The sequence below is a fragment of the Pipistrellus hanaki genome (genome assembly GCF_964339955.1).
Source record: "Pipistrellus hanaki genome assembly, chromosome: 18".
In the NCBI taxonomy this organism is placed as follows: domain Eukaryota; kingdom Metazoa; phylum Chordata; class Mammalia; order Chiroptera; family Vespertilionidae; genus Pipistrellus; species Pipistrellus hanaki.
In genome coordinates, this window is record NC_140520.1 from 24,555,460 (window position 1) to 24,573,773 (window position 18,314).

Here is an 18,314-nt window from a genome sequence, read left to right on the forward strand (position 1 = left end):
CATGACAACTTCTTAAGAAAGGTTTAGACAGCAAATGGCTCAATGGCATCGGCTTGGGGACTGAAGCGTCCCGGGTTCGATTCCGGTCAAGGGCATGTACCTTGGTTCTGGGCATATCCCCAGTAGGGGTTGTGCAAGAGGCAGCTGATCGACGACTCTCTCTCATCGATGTTTCTAACTCTCTATCTCTCTCCCTTCCTCTCTGTACAAAATCAATAAAATATATTTTTAAAAAAAATCTTCCCTCTTGAGAATGTCTATAATTATCATGGGCACAAGCCACAGCATTAACATAGAACAGATCGCTAGAGAAATTATTATGCGTCAGCACCCAAGATAGGGATGTGAAATTCAGAGATAGGGTGATACAGCAATTTTCCTAGCAGCCCCTGATTAATCGCTGGTCATGTTTCGCTGACTCCTTGTAAATCACTGAAATATATCACGGTCTGGTAAAGGGTATACGTGCCCTTAGCCTTGCTTGAACTATAAGTCTGTTGTCATCACAACTGTGATTTCATTATCTCATTCACAAAAGTAGAATAAATATACATCATTCACAATTCTGTTTCCAATACTTTGGGGATGGATATTTTGGAATTCAGAATATTTTAGATTTTAAAGTTTAAAAAATACTTAAAGTGTATATTGCATATTATTCTCATTAGGGTCTTATAATTAAATAAAGTGATTTCTCCAGGAGAATGTATCAATATTTAAATTGAGTTGGATAAATAAAAATTCTGCCTCACATCATTTTAAGGCTTTTTTTTTTTTTTTTTTTTTTTAAATAGAATGAACTCAGGCCAGGTTTTAGTAACCTTTAGTAACCTTTAGCAAAAAAAAGTGTGCATTTTGGAGTTGTTTGAATTTGGGATTGTTGAGTAAGCATATATAGACATGTTATAATGTCAGAAAGGAAAAAAAATTGAAGAAAAATAAGGAGGGCAGAGGGTTATTGGTAATTCAGGGGTGGATGGTGGTGGGACTTAAAGGAGGATGGTAACAAAGACCTTGAACTAAAGGTTACTAAGAAGCAGCCTTATAATTGCAGAAGGGAATAGCAAGCATGAAGGCACCGAGGTGGGAATGAACTTGGTCTCTATGGGGAACATTAAAAAGGCTTGTGTGATGGACGTGTAGAAGCAAGACCAAACGTGACAGGTGATTGGTTAGGGCGTGTGGTCAGACAGGGAGCATGAGCCGGACCATCATGAAGCCTTGCTAGCCATGTGTTTATTTTCAGTGTAAAGGGAGGTCACTGGAAAGCTTTCAGCTGGCACCGGTGTGCTATGACTTACATTGTAAAGCATTCTTTCTGGCTACAGGGTATCAACAAAGTAGTAAGGGAAGAGAGAAGAGACATTTTAGGAGGCTGTTGTGGAGACCCAGGGGAGAGAATATGGGGGTTGGACAGAATGGTTGTGGTGGACAAATGGATAAGTGGCCAGTTCCTAACCATATCCGATGATAGAGACTACAGAACTTGATATTTTGTATGTGAGATATAAGGGAAAGAGAACAATTAAAGATAATTTTAAAGTACGAAGAGTGACTATATGAAAGGCAGTACTATTTCTCAAGAGGGGGAAGACTGAGAGAGTGGCAAGTGCAAGAAGTGGAAGTCAGAAACCTGGAACTCTTTTTTATACATTAGGATTCAGAAAGTGATTACTCATATTATAGCCATAGACATACAGAATTTGGCTACCATCTATTTCGTGATTAAAATGCGCTATGCCTTCTGGGCTCTTCGCATTTCTTAACTCATTAGATCCTCACAGTAATTCTGCAAACTTTCTGCTGCTTTTATTCACATTTTACAGATTAGGGAACTGAAACACGGAGAACACAAATAATCTGCACAAGGTTGCACAGTTAGTAAGCAGCAGAATGGGATTTGAATCCAGGGCTCTGGCTCCAGAGCCTTGGCCCTTAGAAAGTATACCCTGTTGACCCTCACCTTGTGTTTCTTGAAACATTCAGCATAAAACTTGCCATTGAGCCCTAACTGGTTTGGCTCAGTGGATAGAACATTGGCCTGTGGACTGAAAGGTCCCAGGTTCGATTCCGGTCAAGGGCACATGCCTGGGTTTCGGGCTCCATTCCCAGTAGGGGGCATGCAGGAGACAGCATGCAGAGAATCAATGATTCTCTCTTATCACTAATGCTTCTCTCTCCTTCTCTTTCTCTATTCCTCTCTGAGATCAATAAAAATATATATTTTAAAAAAAAGAAAAAAAAAGAAGAAAAAAGAAAACTTGGCATTGTAATTGGGTCAGTTAGTATAATGGTTAATAAGCAAAATTAAAGGATGAAGAAAAGCAAATGTTAGAAACACTTTCATCCATTTTCATAATCTGCTTGCATTACCAGAAGAGTTTAATTTCTTCTATCTCCTTCATGGATTTCAAATCCGAGTTAGCAGTTTTCAGTTTTCCAGTCTTTAGAATTCATATGGACTTATAAAAGATGTCTGAGTTTTTAAATGCAAACGATTACTCGACTTGTGCAAATTAGAAGGGACCCTTTTGTGTTCTCATCTTTTTCATTCACTAGAGGACTAGAGGCCCAGTGCATGAAACCCATGCACTGGGAGTGTGTGTGGGGGGGATGAGTTGGGGAGGGGAAAGACTCCCTCAGCCCAGCCTGGGCCCTCTCACAGTCCTGGAGCCCTCAGGGGATGTCTGACTGCTGCGGAGGCGAGAGAGGCTTCTGCCACTGTGCTCACCAGCCTTGAGCCCATGAGCCCGCTCAGGCCTTCTGGCTGAGCGACACTCCCCCTGTGGGAGCGCACTGTCCATCAGGGAGCAGCTCCTTCATTGAGCATCTGCCCCCTGGTGGTCAGTGCATGTAATAGCAACCAGTCATTCCACATTTGGTTGATTTTCATATAGCCTTTTCTTATATAGGATTAGTTCCATCCCCATCCAACTTCTAGACAATGCCATATACATAATAAGCACTTGCTTAATTTAAAAAAAAATATTTTAAATAAATGAATGAGAATAATCACTGTTGAAGTGATCTGTAACTGTGCACATTTCTGTAATATTTTCTATGAATGGATTGAATTTTTTTAATGCTTTCAGATTGGGTTGAGTTTACTCCATATGAGATCGGCATGGCAAAATATGGTACTTTCATGACTCCTGACTTATTTGGAAGCAAATTTTTTATGGGGAAAGTTGTAAAGAAATATGAAGAAAACCCCTTGCATTTCTTAATGGGTAAGTGATCAAAATCTACCACTGGTTTGTCTGACAGTTTTAAACTTCAGTGCATTCTAAGATAGTCTCTGTTTTTGCTTTATTTTAGGTGTCTGGGGCAGTGCCTTTTCTATATTGTTCAACAGAGTCTTGGGAGTTTCCAGCTCACACAATAAAGGTTCCACAATGGAGGAAGAATTAGGTATTGCCAAAATGTGCTTAAATGATAACTATGCTCAGATAAGTTAAAATGAAATAGATACATTTAGAATATGTAATTATTTATATCATAAAAATTTCCTTAGGAAGAAGGCAATATTGATAAATTGCATTAACATGTATACATAGAGAAAATTAAATCAGCATAAAAATTGTAATTTCTAAAGTTACCGGTAATTTGGTTGAGTCAGCCCAAATTTTTCCTAGGAATTATATGTCCATTACTTAACTGCAGAGCCACATTCTCAAAGGGTAACAAGGCAGAGTGTATACTGCAGAAATATCCTGACTTCATTTATGCAAATGATCCTTATATCCCACTTATTATCAACTCTAATTTTGTGGAAATGACTAACTCTTCTCTGAATTATGTGAAGATTTCAGGGGGTGGGGGAAGAGAAGAGAATGAAAGTACCACAGATTATGGGACTTGCTTCTCTGTCTACTTTATCTGTTGAATAATCCAGATAAACCGAAGGCTTGTTATTCTTCCCCGCAAAAGGCCGGAAGAGAATAGGACTGAAATAACACATCTGAAGGTGGTTGCACCAATGGCTGGAGGCCAAGGAAAAGGAGACTGTTTACACTCAATCATTCTGAGACTATTCTTTGGTGTGAGGCGTCCCCTTTGAGGCCAGCGGTCTGGCAGTTTATTTGCTTGTTCTGTGTGTCAGACTTAGGGGGAATATGGTGAACTTGAGAACCCTGGCCAGCAGGATGCCCGTTACCTCAGATTACAGAAGGGTTTCCAGAAATGAGACCAGAGAGGTGACAGGGGAATCGGTAGACTCCTGGTGGTTCTTTTATCTGCAGGCCAACCAAAGTTTACCTCTTAAAGGGGTGTTTGTTTTTTCTCCCTCCCCACGTCCCCTCTTTCTTCTAAAAGAAGACTTAAAGGTGAATTGGACCACAATCAGATAAGTTAAAATGAAATAGATACATTTAGAATATGTAATTATTTATATCATAAAAATTTCCTTAGGAAGAAGGCAATATTTTGGTGAACCATCTTCTTAAATGATTGTATTGAATATGACCCCAAAAATGTTTAAAGGAAAGAAAATGTTGTCCTGCCTAAAAGACACCTAATGCATATAACACTGGAATGGACCATTTCTTATATCCCTCCTCTTCTCTAAAACAAAATTACTAGTACTTTTCTATAATAGTCATGAAATGAATAATTATGTTAGCCAGTGAATATTTTCCTTTAATGAATTTCATATGTATAATATACCAGTAAAATGAAAGAAATCTAAAAATTCAAAAGTCAATCTATTGCTTCAAGCATTTATTATCCCTTCAGTATATAATCTTGATCATTTAAATACATGATATTCATTTATAGTAAACATATGCAGAATAATGTGTTATATCTATATTTCTCTGAGTGTAAAGCCCCCAAATGATTTTATTACTAAAAAATTATGAATTTGGAGCCAGTTTCTTTTAAAAAAAAAAAGTTGATTGACTAATGGAAGAAAAAAAATAAGTTACTATATAGAAAGTGGTTTTTATATGTGTCCAAAGAAGTTTTGATTTTTCTATGAATGATGATTAAAAACAATGGTCTGTGTACCTATAATTTAGGTACTTTTTATTTGAAAAAAGACTAGTTATTGGTATAGCTTTTACTTGTGTCATTGTTTTAAGGATTTGTAGTTTCTATTTTAGTTTTTAAAACTACTCTCTTACTGTGTTCTGAGGAAGGGCAAATTCTCAGTACAAAAGGCACATTTCAACAGAAAATGTTCAGTGTTATTGAAAGTGAAAGATACCTTATATTAGGCACTTTCATTTATTTTGATGAAACAGCTCTGGAGCCCCCTCTATAGGGTTCACTCTGCATTTACCTTCTTTACAAACATTACTTAAACATATTTGATTGGGGGGAAGAACAACTTTTATATAATGATATGCTTCCTTTAATCAAGCTATTCTTTCTGTCAGAATTAAGATAAACAAAAATTCTTCCCTTTAAGTCATGAATGAATAAATTTTAAATTAACTTTTCCTCTCCTGGGAAATTTTGTTTTCCAATGAAAAATTGATCTAAATTCATGCCAATTATTGATTTAAATTTGTACTAGTAATCTAGCAGGTCTCACTCTGTGGGTTTGCTGAAGTTACTTCCATATGGTAAATTTATAAATTTTAAATGATTTCAGAGAGGAAGGGAGAGGGAGAGAGAGATAGAAACATCAATGATGAGAGAGAATTATCGATCGGCTGCCTCCTGGAGCCTGCTGGAGATCTAGCCTGCAACCTGGGCATGTGCCCTGACTGGGAATTGAACTGTAATCTCCTGGTACATAGGTCAAGGCTCAACCACTGACCCACACTAGCCAGGCCCCCATATAGTAAATTTAATTGTGAGTCTTGGCACCTGAAATTCTGTAATTGTTTTTCTTTCTTTCCACAGAAAATATTACAGCAAAGCACATTGTGAGCAATGATAGCTCGGATAGTGATGATGAATCACAAGGACCCAAAGGTAAGAGTGCTGGGACCTTCTCTGGCAGAAGTCCATTGGGAAAGGATGTTGCCTCTGACCTGTCACTCCAGGTGCTCACGGCAGTCTCTGCTGAAGGCACTGAGTGGTAGCCTCACAGCTTTCAGTTCAGAGAGAGAATTGATGCTGTATGTGCAATAAAATATGCAACACAGAAACATCCCTTCTTGCTTTTTTAATACCTCAAAAATATTATCAGTTGAACAAATGGAGAACAAACTGAGGTGTTAGAAATACTAAGTTCTGTTTTGGATCTGATTATTGAACTGGGCTTTCAGCATGGAAATAGTGGTTGGGGAGCACCTTTAGCTGTTTGTTTTGTTTTGTTTTGTTTTAATCTAAATTTTGTCTTTGAAAAATATATTATTAAATAACATGTGAAAAATTATATTCTCACTTCATCCTGTGCCTTTATCCCATTGCTAACATTTCATGTCGTAGGAAGGGGGCAAGTTGGGTAGAACTATGGAGAACTCTTTGTTACATCTATTACTTTGTGGTCTACATTTCAACAAGACAGCTTTTAGCTTGATGTGGATCAGGAAAGTCAGTGATGGAGTGAGGGCAGGGAGAAGGCAAGGACCAGCATATTTGTTGCAAATGTGTGAAAATGGAGTGTTTTTATGTTTTGACAAAGTGTTTGATACAACTATTTGTACAAAAACAAAACATAACAAACATCAAAACAAAAATTGAAAAGCTTTGATAACAGCTGGGTGAACATGTCCTATTAGAGTCTGAATACAGATTTTATTTTATTTTTAATATATTTTATTTTCAGAGAGAGAAAGAGAGGGATAGAGAGTTAGAAACATTGATGAGAGAAAAACATTGATCAGCTGCCTCCTGCACATCCTACTGGATATGTGCCTGCAACCAAGGTACATGCCCTTTTCCGGAATCGAACCTGGGACCCTTGAGTCCGCAGGCTGACGCTCTATCCTCTGAGCCAAACAGGTTAGGACTGAATATGCATTTTAAAAGGCATTAAGTGCTTTCTTGTCCAAAACATAAGGAATTCCACCTGCCATGCTATAGATAACAAAAGAGCACGTTCTATCCTTGCTGAGTTAATACTAAAATTAAAGTTCTCTTTCATAAATGGGCTGTTACTTTCTCACAAGATGAGTCTGTGCACATCAGAGGTGCCTTCTCTGGGCAATGCAGCTACCCAGGCCCGTAGCTTGCTTAGTGTGCAGCTTCTTGTGAAAATGTAAAAAGGGAACGGACCTTCCTTGGGCAGACAAAGCTCTTGACCAGGCACAAGATGGCCAGTGGCGTACAATCTGGGCTTCAGACCCTGCTTGCCTACTGTCCTCCTGACCTATGTAGCCAATAATTTGCCTAAGTATTTATGGCAGCTCAGCTCCTTAGGCAAGAACCCCACTTGAAAGAACCCTGCTCTGGAAAGAACTGAGTCTAAATTCTGCTCCTTCATATTGGTCATTTAAATTATTTTGGTTGTTCACGTCTTTTTTTTTTTTAATTTTTAATTTCCTTTTAATGAAGGGAGCTAGCCAGTACACTGGGGAGAGTGAGTATATGCCTAGCATGTCTAGAATTAATCATGTCATGATTTAGGGACTATCAAGTAGATCTAATAATGATTTGTCACTTATTAAGTAAAACATCGATCAGTACATTTGATCGTCTCTGAAGTACTGGATGCTTATCTTAAGGCTGAGAAGTTTAAGAACCAACTGAATATGGTTTAGTATCAGCCTAGATTGGAGAATGATATTTATTCAGGATGTTTTTGATGATTTTGTATTATATCTTAATATTCATTTATTTCATTCTAAATAGACTTTATTTTTAGAGTAGTTTTAAGTGATAGCAGAATTGAGTAAAAAGAACAGAGTGCCCATATATCCCCTGCATCTCCCTCCTTCCCCTACTGCCTCTCCCACTATCAACATTCTATACCAGAGTGGTACAGTATTATAAATGATGAACCTACACTGATACATCATCTCTACCCAAAGTCCAAACTTTAGGCTTCACTCTGGATATTCTATATATTCTATACACTTTCACAAATATAAAATAAATGTATCCACCATTATATCATAATACCAAGTAGTTTCACCTCCCTGAAAGTCCTCTATGCTCTGTTTATTCATCCCTCTGTCCCCATTCCCAACTCCTGGCAACCACTGATTTTTTTCACTGTCCTCAGAGTTTTGTCTTTCCCAGAATGCTATATATATGGGATCATATGCTATGTAGCTTTTCCATATTGGCTTCTCTCACTTAGTAGCATGCAGTTAAGTTTCCTTCATGTCTTCTCATGGTTTGATGGCTCATTTCTTTTGAGTGCTGAATAATAGTTCACTGTCTGGATGTACTGCAGTTTACTCACTCATCTACTGAAGAATATTTTGGTAACTTCCAAGTTTGGGCAGTTACGAATAAAGATGCTATAAATATCCACATTCAAATTTTTGTGTGGATGTAAGTTTTCAACTCCTTTGGGTAAAAACCAAGAAGCATAATTGCTAGATCATAAGATAGAAGTATAATTTAGTTTTGTAAGAAACTTTCATACTACTATCTTTAGTGACTGTACCATTTTGCATTCCCACCAGCAATGAATGAATGTTTCTATTGCTCAACATCGTTACAGCATTTGGTACTGATAGTATTTTGGATTTTGGGCACTTCCAATAAGTAGGTAGTGTTATCTCATTGTTGTTTTAGTTTGCATTTCGCTGATGACATATGATGAGGAGCATCTTCTCATATGCTTAGTTGCCAACTGTATATTCTTCTACAGAGGTCTTTTGTCCATTTTTATAATGGGATGTTTGTCTTAAGTATATTTTGGATAACAGTCTTTTATCGATGTATCTTTTGAAAATATATTCTCCTAGTGTGGCTATCCTTTCATTCTCTTGAACTTCCTTCATTTTTATCCATACGATTTTGATTAAGGTCTTTAGGCATTTTTCCACATTAGTTTCTTCAAACCTATGCTGGCATCACTTTTACTTGCTCTTATAGAAATGTTGAAATCATCAAATTAGAAAACGTATAAATAGGGCTTAACGTTGTAAAAGGCAGCAAATAGAAATAGCTTGTAAGCAATGGATATCATTTCTCTGTTGACTGCTGGGTTTGTGTCACAAATTATACCATTCCCACATATATCACAAGGAAAGGAGAGTTATAGAAGTGGAGTATATCTCATAAATATAATAGCGATGATGGTGCTGATGATGCTGCTGCTGCTGATGAAGCAGTTCCAGATCTTTGGGAAATGATTGAATATCTTATTCATATCCTGTGTACCTAGGGATACAAATCACTCATTCTGAAGCCTGATTTGTTCTAGCAAAATATTTTATTTGTTATACTTGGCATTAGAAAAATGCAGGAGTAGAAAAGAATATGTTTGTTTTTTAGTGAATGTGTAGCCATCTGGATTGGTTCCTGAAGGATCACTTCATTTACCTGGTTCAGTTAAGCTAGTCTTTGTGAAAATAAAAACCAGTGTGTATTGCGGTTCATGTGTGTTTAGTTAACATTTATTGGAAATTATGAAGTTTGAGCATAGATTCTCTTTTCTCTCAAAACACACACACACACACACACACACAGAGAGAGAGAGAGAGAGAGAGAGAGAGAGAGAGAGAGAGAGAGGGTTTTATGTATGTTTATATACAGAGTTCCAGAAATCTGAGCAGAAGGGATTTAGGCAGGCTGGCATCACACTGTACCATGCAGTGTTCTCAGATTTGGGTAGTGAATAAATAATATTGACATTGATAGTTATTCTGTTGCTTCTGCTGCTACTACCACTGTTTCTACTAGTAAATAGTGTTTATTAAAAATTGAATACAAGCCAGACACTTTCCTAAGGAATTTACATGAATGCACTAACTCAGCTAATCCTCACAACAACCCTACAGAGTTTTCTGTTGAGTTGGCTGAGAGGGGTTAACTAACTAGGAAACAGGGGTGAAGGGGTTGGAATCCAGGCAGTTTGACTATGGAGCCAACGCTCTAAGTAACTACACAGCAGAGCTTTCCAGTAGTAGTGATGTGTGCATAGGTTTTAAGGAAGATTAAAAGCCGCTTCTTTGGGAAGATTGATGAATTTTAAACCATTTTAGTGTTTAAATTACAGATTTTTAAAAGCCAAACTCTATACGTAGCGATGAAATGACAGTTTATAAGGGTGTTTATTGAGCGAGAAATATGTGTTGAATCCTTCCGTTGTCTGTGTTCAGTTTACATGATTTCTGGAAGTTTATTAAACAGGAGAGAGAAGGAAACTTAGGAAATAAAGATGATAAGGTACTGTGGATTTTCCCTGTGTGTGTGTATTGTGTGTTTATTTGTGTTTGTGTAAATAAGGCAAAAAAAAAAAAAAAAGAAAGAAAAAAGAAAAGAAAAGGATGGGGAAGGGGAGAAAGAAGCAAAGTTTGCCTGGAAATCTAAGATTAGACCACGTGACACTGTCAACAATGCAATCTTAGACTAACTATAGGTAAAGGGTAAAGTAAGATCAATTTAAGGACAAAAATAGTTAACTGAAATATTTAGTGTATTAATTTATGCACATAATCATTCAATCAAAAGCCATAGAGCTGTTAATTCTGACATTCAATTGTCCGTCGAAGATTTTTAAAAAATGAATTTTGGAATCTGTATAATGATGCTTTCTTTTCTTTTTTTTTTTTTTTAAGGTACTGAAGCTGAAGATGCTGAAGAGGAATATCAAAACGATTATCAAGCAAGTTGGGTCCAGCGTATGATAATGGCCTTGATGAGTGACTCAACACTATTCAATACCAGAGAGGGACGTGCTGGGAAGGTGCACAACTTCATGTTGGGCTTGAATCTCAATACATCCTACCCACTGTCTCCTTTCAGAGACTTTGACACACAGGAGTCCTGGGAGGAAGATGAATTGGATGCAGCTGTCACCGGTAAGCACAGAAAACGTAACCCGGGGAAGCTAATCCAGGAGATCTTGCTTCCTTATTACTAACCCGATTAGACTCAGTTACAAAAGCATGCATTTTAGTATGTATAGGGCTTCAAATAACTGTTGTTGTGTTTTTATTTTCAGAAAAATACATTGGACAGGAAGTAGCATAGTCATGTCAGCATAAAACATTTTCATTGCAATATTGAGACGGACCTAGATCCTCTCTCTACTGGTCAAGTTTCACTCACAGAAAACAGGAAGCCCACTCCCTTGTTTAACTGAAAGGGGTTTAAAGCAGGAAATTAGATGTTTACAAAGTTAGATGTTTATAAAGACTTGGAAGAACAAGGTCCAGACGAAGCTTCCAAAAATGATTTCAAAAACACGTCAGAATAACCGCTGTTTGGTCAATGTATTATTCAAATGTATTGTTTACAGACCAACATTGCTAAAAATGATGGGAGAAGATTTGACTTTTGTGGTAAACAATGCACTATGCAGATGATGTCTCATAGAACTGTACACTTGAAATCTCTATAATTTTATTAATCAATGTCATCCCAATACATTTAATAAGAATGCTTACGTTGTTCCAAAAAAAAAAAAAAAACCACACAATTGCATTTTAGACTGAACTTAGTGAATTGAAAAGTGCCTTTTCAAGCAATGCCCTTACTAAGAGAGACCCTGTTTATCTTGCTCTGGATATTTCCAAGTTTTAGGCTTACCATGTGTTTGGAATGAAAAGTTAAAACAAACGCCCCCACAACTGTGCCTGGCAATAGAAATAGCAGAAATATAACCTCTGCCTCACTTCCTCAAATCTCACGTGGGTGTTTCTCCTTGGCCAGCGACCAGTCTCAGCAGATTCAGACTGGAGCTGTAAGGGAGTCTGGTAACCGTGGTCCTGAGCCTGACTCTCCAGGCCGGACAGTCAGACAGGAGATGCCGTGGGTGGCGTGGAGTGAAGTTTGCCAGTCTGCAGTGCCTGTCTGGCTATTGTATCTGGCCCTCTTTCTCAGAAACATTAGTTAACTTCCTTAAGGCCAGCTGGCAAGAACCCACTCACTCTTGGCCAAATCCCAAGAATAATTTTTTTTTTTTTTTCTGTGCATCCGTGTTTTAGATTAAAAGTTAAATTTACCTTGGTGACTAATCAATACTAATAATCTTTCTTGTAATGATCCTGTCATCTTACATTTTTCTACTTCATCACACCATCATTTTTCCTTTAACAGCCCAGATGTCATTTCTCCATCATTTCTAAGGACATTGACTGGATGCTATAAAAATATCAATGGAATTTTTTCCAAAAACTTTGTTTAAGCATCATACCTATACAATGGAATTAGAACAAGGCTTTGGGTTTTGTTGTTTTGGTAGTGCTGGTCCTGTGGTGTTGCTTGACCACGATGGAAATTACAAAAAGAAAAGTTACCTCTGTTATTTAAACAAAGGGAGTAGAACTTACTGCACCTCGTGTTGTTTATGGCATCAAAGTCGCAGATAATAGGTTATGTCTGGTTATATACCTTCAATCCAAACGTTTTCCTGTACAATAGAATGAAAGTTGATTTGTGATAAATTCATCCAACCTCTCACCCCCCCCCCCAAAAAAAAAAAACCTGACCTTACAGTCCATGACATTATTTTTTTAAGTTGTGACACTTGATTATATTCATTTCCATTATAATATCAGTTAAATGTGTCTTCTTTAGAAACGTAGGCTTTAAGGATGAATGATGAGGGCTTTCAAACAAATTTAGCTTTGTAGGGTATTTAGACTCGCTAAAAAGGTTCTTGGGTAATTTTTACTCCACAGTAAAGGAAGATTACAGAAGTTAGAGCTCATCTTTGCCTAAAATGACTCAGCAGAGCTAGAGTGGAGACAGGCCTCTTGACATACCTCAGAGCCTTTCCCTTCTGCTCCACTGCCTTCCCCTTGGCCCTGAGTTTTATTAGTCATTGTCTTGCTGATGTAAAAATGGACGTTTCCTCTGTGTGTGCTTTATTACATCTGTTTTACGTTATTGCTCAGATCGCGTCACCCAGCGTGGCTCCTCTGTGGTTTGCACAGCACGCTTGCCTTCTGCACTTCTGCACTCCACATTGTAACAACTTCCTGGGAGTTTTACAATTTTTTCTTTACTGTAGATTCAAAAGTGTGATTTAAACAAGAGAGTGGAACTTACTATCCCTTGTGTTATGTTTATGGCATCAAAGTCTAAGACAATAGGTTATATCTGGTTATATATACCTTCAATACAAACCGAGGGTTGCTAGATGAAATATAGCATTCTCAGTTAAGTGTGAATTTCAAGTTTGTTGAGATATTTTGAATTGTTTTCATCTAAAGTTGTTTTAAATTCATGATCTTGGGAAAGAACTTTACATTTAATTCCTTAGAATGTCTCCTGTTAGAATTCTATTTCACTCACTTTGTATTTATCTATTTGAAAAATAATGTACATAACAAATTGATTTTAATCGGAAATCCAGATCAGTCAGTGTCAAGTTTATTCAAATTTATTTATAGTCTAATATTGCTAAAAATGACTGCATTTTAGACTGAATTTGTTGAATTCAAAAGTGATTTTTCAGGCAATGCCCTTACTAAGATGTTCCCTGTTTATCTCTCTCCAGTTACTTCCATATTTTAAGATTACCATGTGTATGGGATGAAAAGTTGAAGAATTTAACATAAACTATAATTATCTCGGTTCATAAAAGTTTTATTAAAACTCCTATGTATTATACAGTTAAAATACCATCCTTTTTTATTTTATTTTATTGATTTTTTACAGAGAGAAAGGGAGAGGGATAGAGAGCCAGAAACATCGATGAGAGAGAATCATCGACCAGCTGCCTCCTGCACACTCCCCACCGGGGATGTGCACACAACCAATGTACATGCCCTTGACCGGAATTGAACCTGGGACCTTTCAGTCCGCAAGCCGACGCTCTATTCACTGAGCCAAACCGGTTTCGGCATAAAATACCATACTTTTTTTTTTTTACCCTCCTCATTATGCAAAAAGAGAATTAAGATTTTTATCTAATCTATATATTATGTTGGGAAAATCTTCCATTTTCATTTACCTTATGATATTTTTTGAACCGATTAAAATATGAGCATCTTAGAATAATTAAAACCATCTTTCAACCTATAATGAGAAAAATTAGTGCCTTCTTTCTGTCCCAATTTCTACACCTTGCAGACAATCTTTTGAAAACAAGAAAAATAACAAGACGATAAACCCCCCTCATTTGTTTACTTCAGAACAGTTGTATATGGATGGAAGCTAATTTTGGAGGAGCTGTCCATTAGTTACATGACTTCTCTGTTTAATTTTGTGTTTACCCTGTTGACTGTGACACACACCATCTGGAATAAGAAATTGAGACACGAGATCATTCAGGCCAGAGTTCAAAACACAAACTTCCAAATATTTGCGCATCCTAAATGGAATCTGTGTGATATATTTATAAAATGACCTTCGGAAATGTTCACGGCTGACCCACTTTAAGGAAATAGTCATAATTATAAAACATAGCGTGTTTCCGTTTCCATACCTATCCAAGACACAGATGAACTCATTTACAGGTTGGGAAACCATGTATGTTTTGAATTATGGGAGGATATGCTCCCATAGTGGCATTTTTAAACTCTCCATGACATTTTAGCAGATGTTATATATATAAATGGGGATCAAGTTCAAATAAATTTTGAAAAAACCAGCAACTTCATCCCCTTCTTCACAGTGCAATGGGATACTCTAATGAGCCTGAGAAGTTCTACCTAAAAGGGCCTCGGGTATAACACTTTAAAAGCAGACTGGCCTATATTGGAATCCGGCTGGGCTATATATTGGCTGGACAATCTTGAGCAGTAACTTAGCATTAGCCTCAGTAAACAATGAGAGGATAGTAAAACTAAAACCCAACAACCTGATCCTGACGGAACTGCAGGTTAGTGAGAATGCAACCATCTCCACGTTTTACTCCAAGTTCACTTACAGAATAGAAAAAACTAGCGGTACCTATATGAGGGTTAAGTAGCATCTTCATTTTTTAAAAAGTGCTCTAAGTCCAAGGCACAGTAAGGAGAACAGGGAATGCACAATATAATTGCCCATTACTTTCAGCCATGGAATCTTATATTTCTCAAACCTACTTGATCATGGAATTCTTACTTTGTGTATAGACTATCTGGTGATATTTTGCAAAACTATATGCTTTGAAACATGCCTTTCTGTCAATTTATCTAGAGGTTGGAAACATGGTGTTTAGTTACATGCCAGAGTTGGGAATTGGTCCACATACTAGTAACAATTTTTCTCTCAAATGTAATCTTGGATTTAAAAGAGGATTGTTCTCTTGAACTCCAATCACCTGGAGAGGTGCAGTGTGATACCCATTCAGACTCTGCCACTCCCCAGTTGTATCACTTGAGAGATTAATTTATTCTATCTTCTATTTATAGATTTCCTCTACCTCACACATCTATAATAAGATTTAAATAAGATAATGTATGAGGTAATGTATTTAAACCAGTAAAGACCCATGTAATGCTAATATCTTATTAATATCTCATGCTGCACAGCTTAGAATTAAAGCCAAGGCCTGATAAATGTACTTTCCATGCATTATCTTACTTAATCCCTCAGCAACTTAATTGGACAGATTATTTTACCTGGATGTTACAGATTAAGAAACTAAGAGCTAAAGACAATCATTAATTTATCAGTTGCTGAAGTTGGAGTCATGCTCAGCTCTGTTTGTCTTCAAAGCCTTGCCATATGGGATTCTATTTTATATCCCATCTAATAAAAGGATAATATGCAAACTAACCATCACTCCATCACAAAGATGGCAACACCCATAGCCACAAGATGACGGTGCCCAGTCCTCTCAGCCCTGCCCAAATCGCCCAGTCCCAGGGGGGCGGCCGTTGAGAGTGGGCAGCATGAGTGGCCAGGTGGAATGCTTGCTTCGTCACTGCAGCAATGAGGCAAGTATTCCATGCCCGGCTGTGGATGGGCCTCTGGGCCGAGTGTGCAGAGTGGCCAAGCCCCGCAAAGAGCTATTGGCACGTGGATTCATGCGCAGGGCTACTAGTCTTTATATAATAAATTATTTTTATATCCTAAGTAATGATAAATGATTGTTTAATTCATTCTTCCTTTTTTCTTCTTAAAAGATCCTGATGAATTTGAGCAAATATATGAGCCTCTGGATGTCAAAAGTAAAAAGATTCATATAGTGGACAGTGGCCTCACATTTAACCTGCCTTACCCCTTGATCCTGAGGCCTCAGAGGGGAGTCGATCTCATCATCTCCTTTGACTTTTCTGCAAGGCCAAGTGACTCTAGTCCTCCTTTCAAGGTAAGAACAATTTATGTAGCATTCTATTATCTACCACATTCTTTGCATGCCTTGTAAATATCTTGATTTTTTTATTCCAATTTCTTATCTCATTAGCCTATTGTCTACATTAAGAGTACTCAAACCCTCTTCTGCTTACAAGAACTTTTTTTAAAAAATATATATATATTTTATTGATTTTTTTACAAAGAGGAAGGGAGAGGGATAGAGAGCTAGAAACATCGATGAGAGAGAATCATCGACTAGCTGCCTCCTGCACACCCCCCACCGATGATGTGCCCTCAACCAATATACATGCCCTTGACGGAAATCGAACCCGGGACCTTTCAGTCCACAGATCAACGCTCTATCCACTGAGCCCAAACCGGTTTCGGCTAAAACACGGTTCTTGATCTCCATAACATTTTAGCTTTGGGGGTGTTGGGAGAAATTTATACCTAACAGACATTTTGAAGGAAACCAAGAAACTTACTGTAAAATAGTAATTTGGGTTTATGTAAGTATTTAACAGTGGTTTATTTTTTAGATTTAATTAATAAGGATTAGAAATGGATGAGAAATATGCATGACGTCCTTTGATAGGAGATTTGTATAAGGATACATTGGTGTGCATCTGAGTAGATGAGCAGGGAAATAAATGGGACAGGTTGGAAACATCACAGAGGTGGTACAAAGATGGCAATAAGCACATCGGAGACACCTGGGCATGATCTAATTAGAAGTGATAGATATAAAGCTCCCATTGGAAGGGTGTTAGGGGAGAATTTAAAATTAGATGATAGAAAAGAGAGACTCGGTGAAAGGTTTCTAGCAGGAAAATGACTTCATGAGATTGGAATTTTAGGATGATTAATCTGAGAGTGGAGAGTGGAGGACAAAAGATTAAGATTAAGGAGGCTTCTCTGTAATCCAAGCACAGGCCAGTGAGGCACAGTGCCAAAGTGGGTGACTGTGAAAACCAAGAGCAGGCTGTCTTGAGCAGCAGTGGGGAGGTGAATTTCAGTAGATGATTCTGAGGTGACAGCTTAGAAGCTAGTTCTGGGGTAAATAATTTTTTGTTTGTTTTGTTAGGTTTGGTTTTAAATATATTTTATTGATTTTTTTTTATAGAGAGGAAAGTAGAGGGATAGAGAATTAGAAACATCAATTAGAGAGAGACATTGATTAGCTGCCTCCTGCACACTCCCCACTGGTGATGTGCCCGAAACCAAAGTACATGCCCCCGACTGGAATCGAACCCGGGACCCGTCAGTCTGAAGGCTGACGCTCTATCCACTAAGCCAAAGTGGTTTCAGTGGTAAATAACTTTTAGTCATATCACCTTCGGGAGTATAAAAATGTCTGTGCCATCATTTTATATGTAAATCAGAGATCTGCCACTTCTAAGAGCTGCTGTTGGAAGTTTTATTTATTTATTTATTTATTTAATATTTTTTATTGATTTTGTACAGAGAGGAAGGGAGAGAGAGAGTTAGAAACATCGATGAGAGAGAGTCATGAGAGAGAGTCATCGATCAGCTGCCTCCTGCACACCCCCCACTGGGGATGTGCCCGCAACCAAGGTACATGCCCTTGATCAGAATCGAACCTGGGACCCTTCAGTCCGCAGGCCGACGCTCTATCCACTGAGCCAAACCGGTTTCATCAGGAAGTTCTATTTTTATTTTATTATTTTATTGAATATATTGGGTAGCATTGGCTAATAAAATTAAACAGGTTTCAGGTATACAATTCCATAATACATAATCTATGTTCACAATACAATAGAGAGCCCAGAATTATACCCTCGTCTTTATGGTCAATTAATATTTGACAAAGGAGGCAAGAACATACAATAAGGTAAAGATAGTCTATTCAATAAATGGTGTTGGGAAAATTGGAAACAAGTTTTAGAATATCGTTTTGTATATCTAAAAAGAACCACTGTAGTTTGTTAGTTTGTAACTGTACTTTGATTTATTATTTCTAATTCGGAAGGATATGTGCTCATTGTAAAAATTTTGGAAATTTAGAATGTATCTCAAGTGCTTCTGCTATTTGTAAACAACAGCTG

General features: G+C 37.5%; 1 protein-coding gene across 2 annotated transcripts in view; it reads left to right on the plus strand.

The window, feature by feature from the left end:
- Positions 1 to 18,314, plus strand: part of PLA2G4A (phospholipase A2 group IVA) — a 123,912-nt gene that overhangs the window by 88,559 nt on the left and 17,039 nt on the right. For both annotated transcript variants that reach the window (XM_084865519.1, XM_084865520.1), the window contains 5 exons: positions 3,093 to 3,230; positions 3,319 to 3,411; positions 5,851 to 5,922; positions 10,632 to 10,874; positions 16,077 to 16,261. In XM_084865519.1, the coding sequence (XP_084721645.1) occupies positions 3,093 to 3,230; positions 3,319 to 3,411; positions 5,851 to 5,922; positions 10,632 to 10,874; positions 16,077 to 16,261 (731 nt within the window). The remainder of the gene's footprint in view (positions 1 to 3,092; positions 3,231 to 3,318; positions 3,412 to 5,850; positions 5,923 to 10,631; positions 10,875 to 16,076; positions 16,262 to 18,314) is intronic.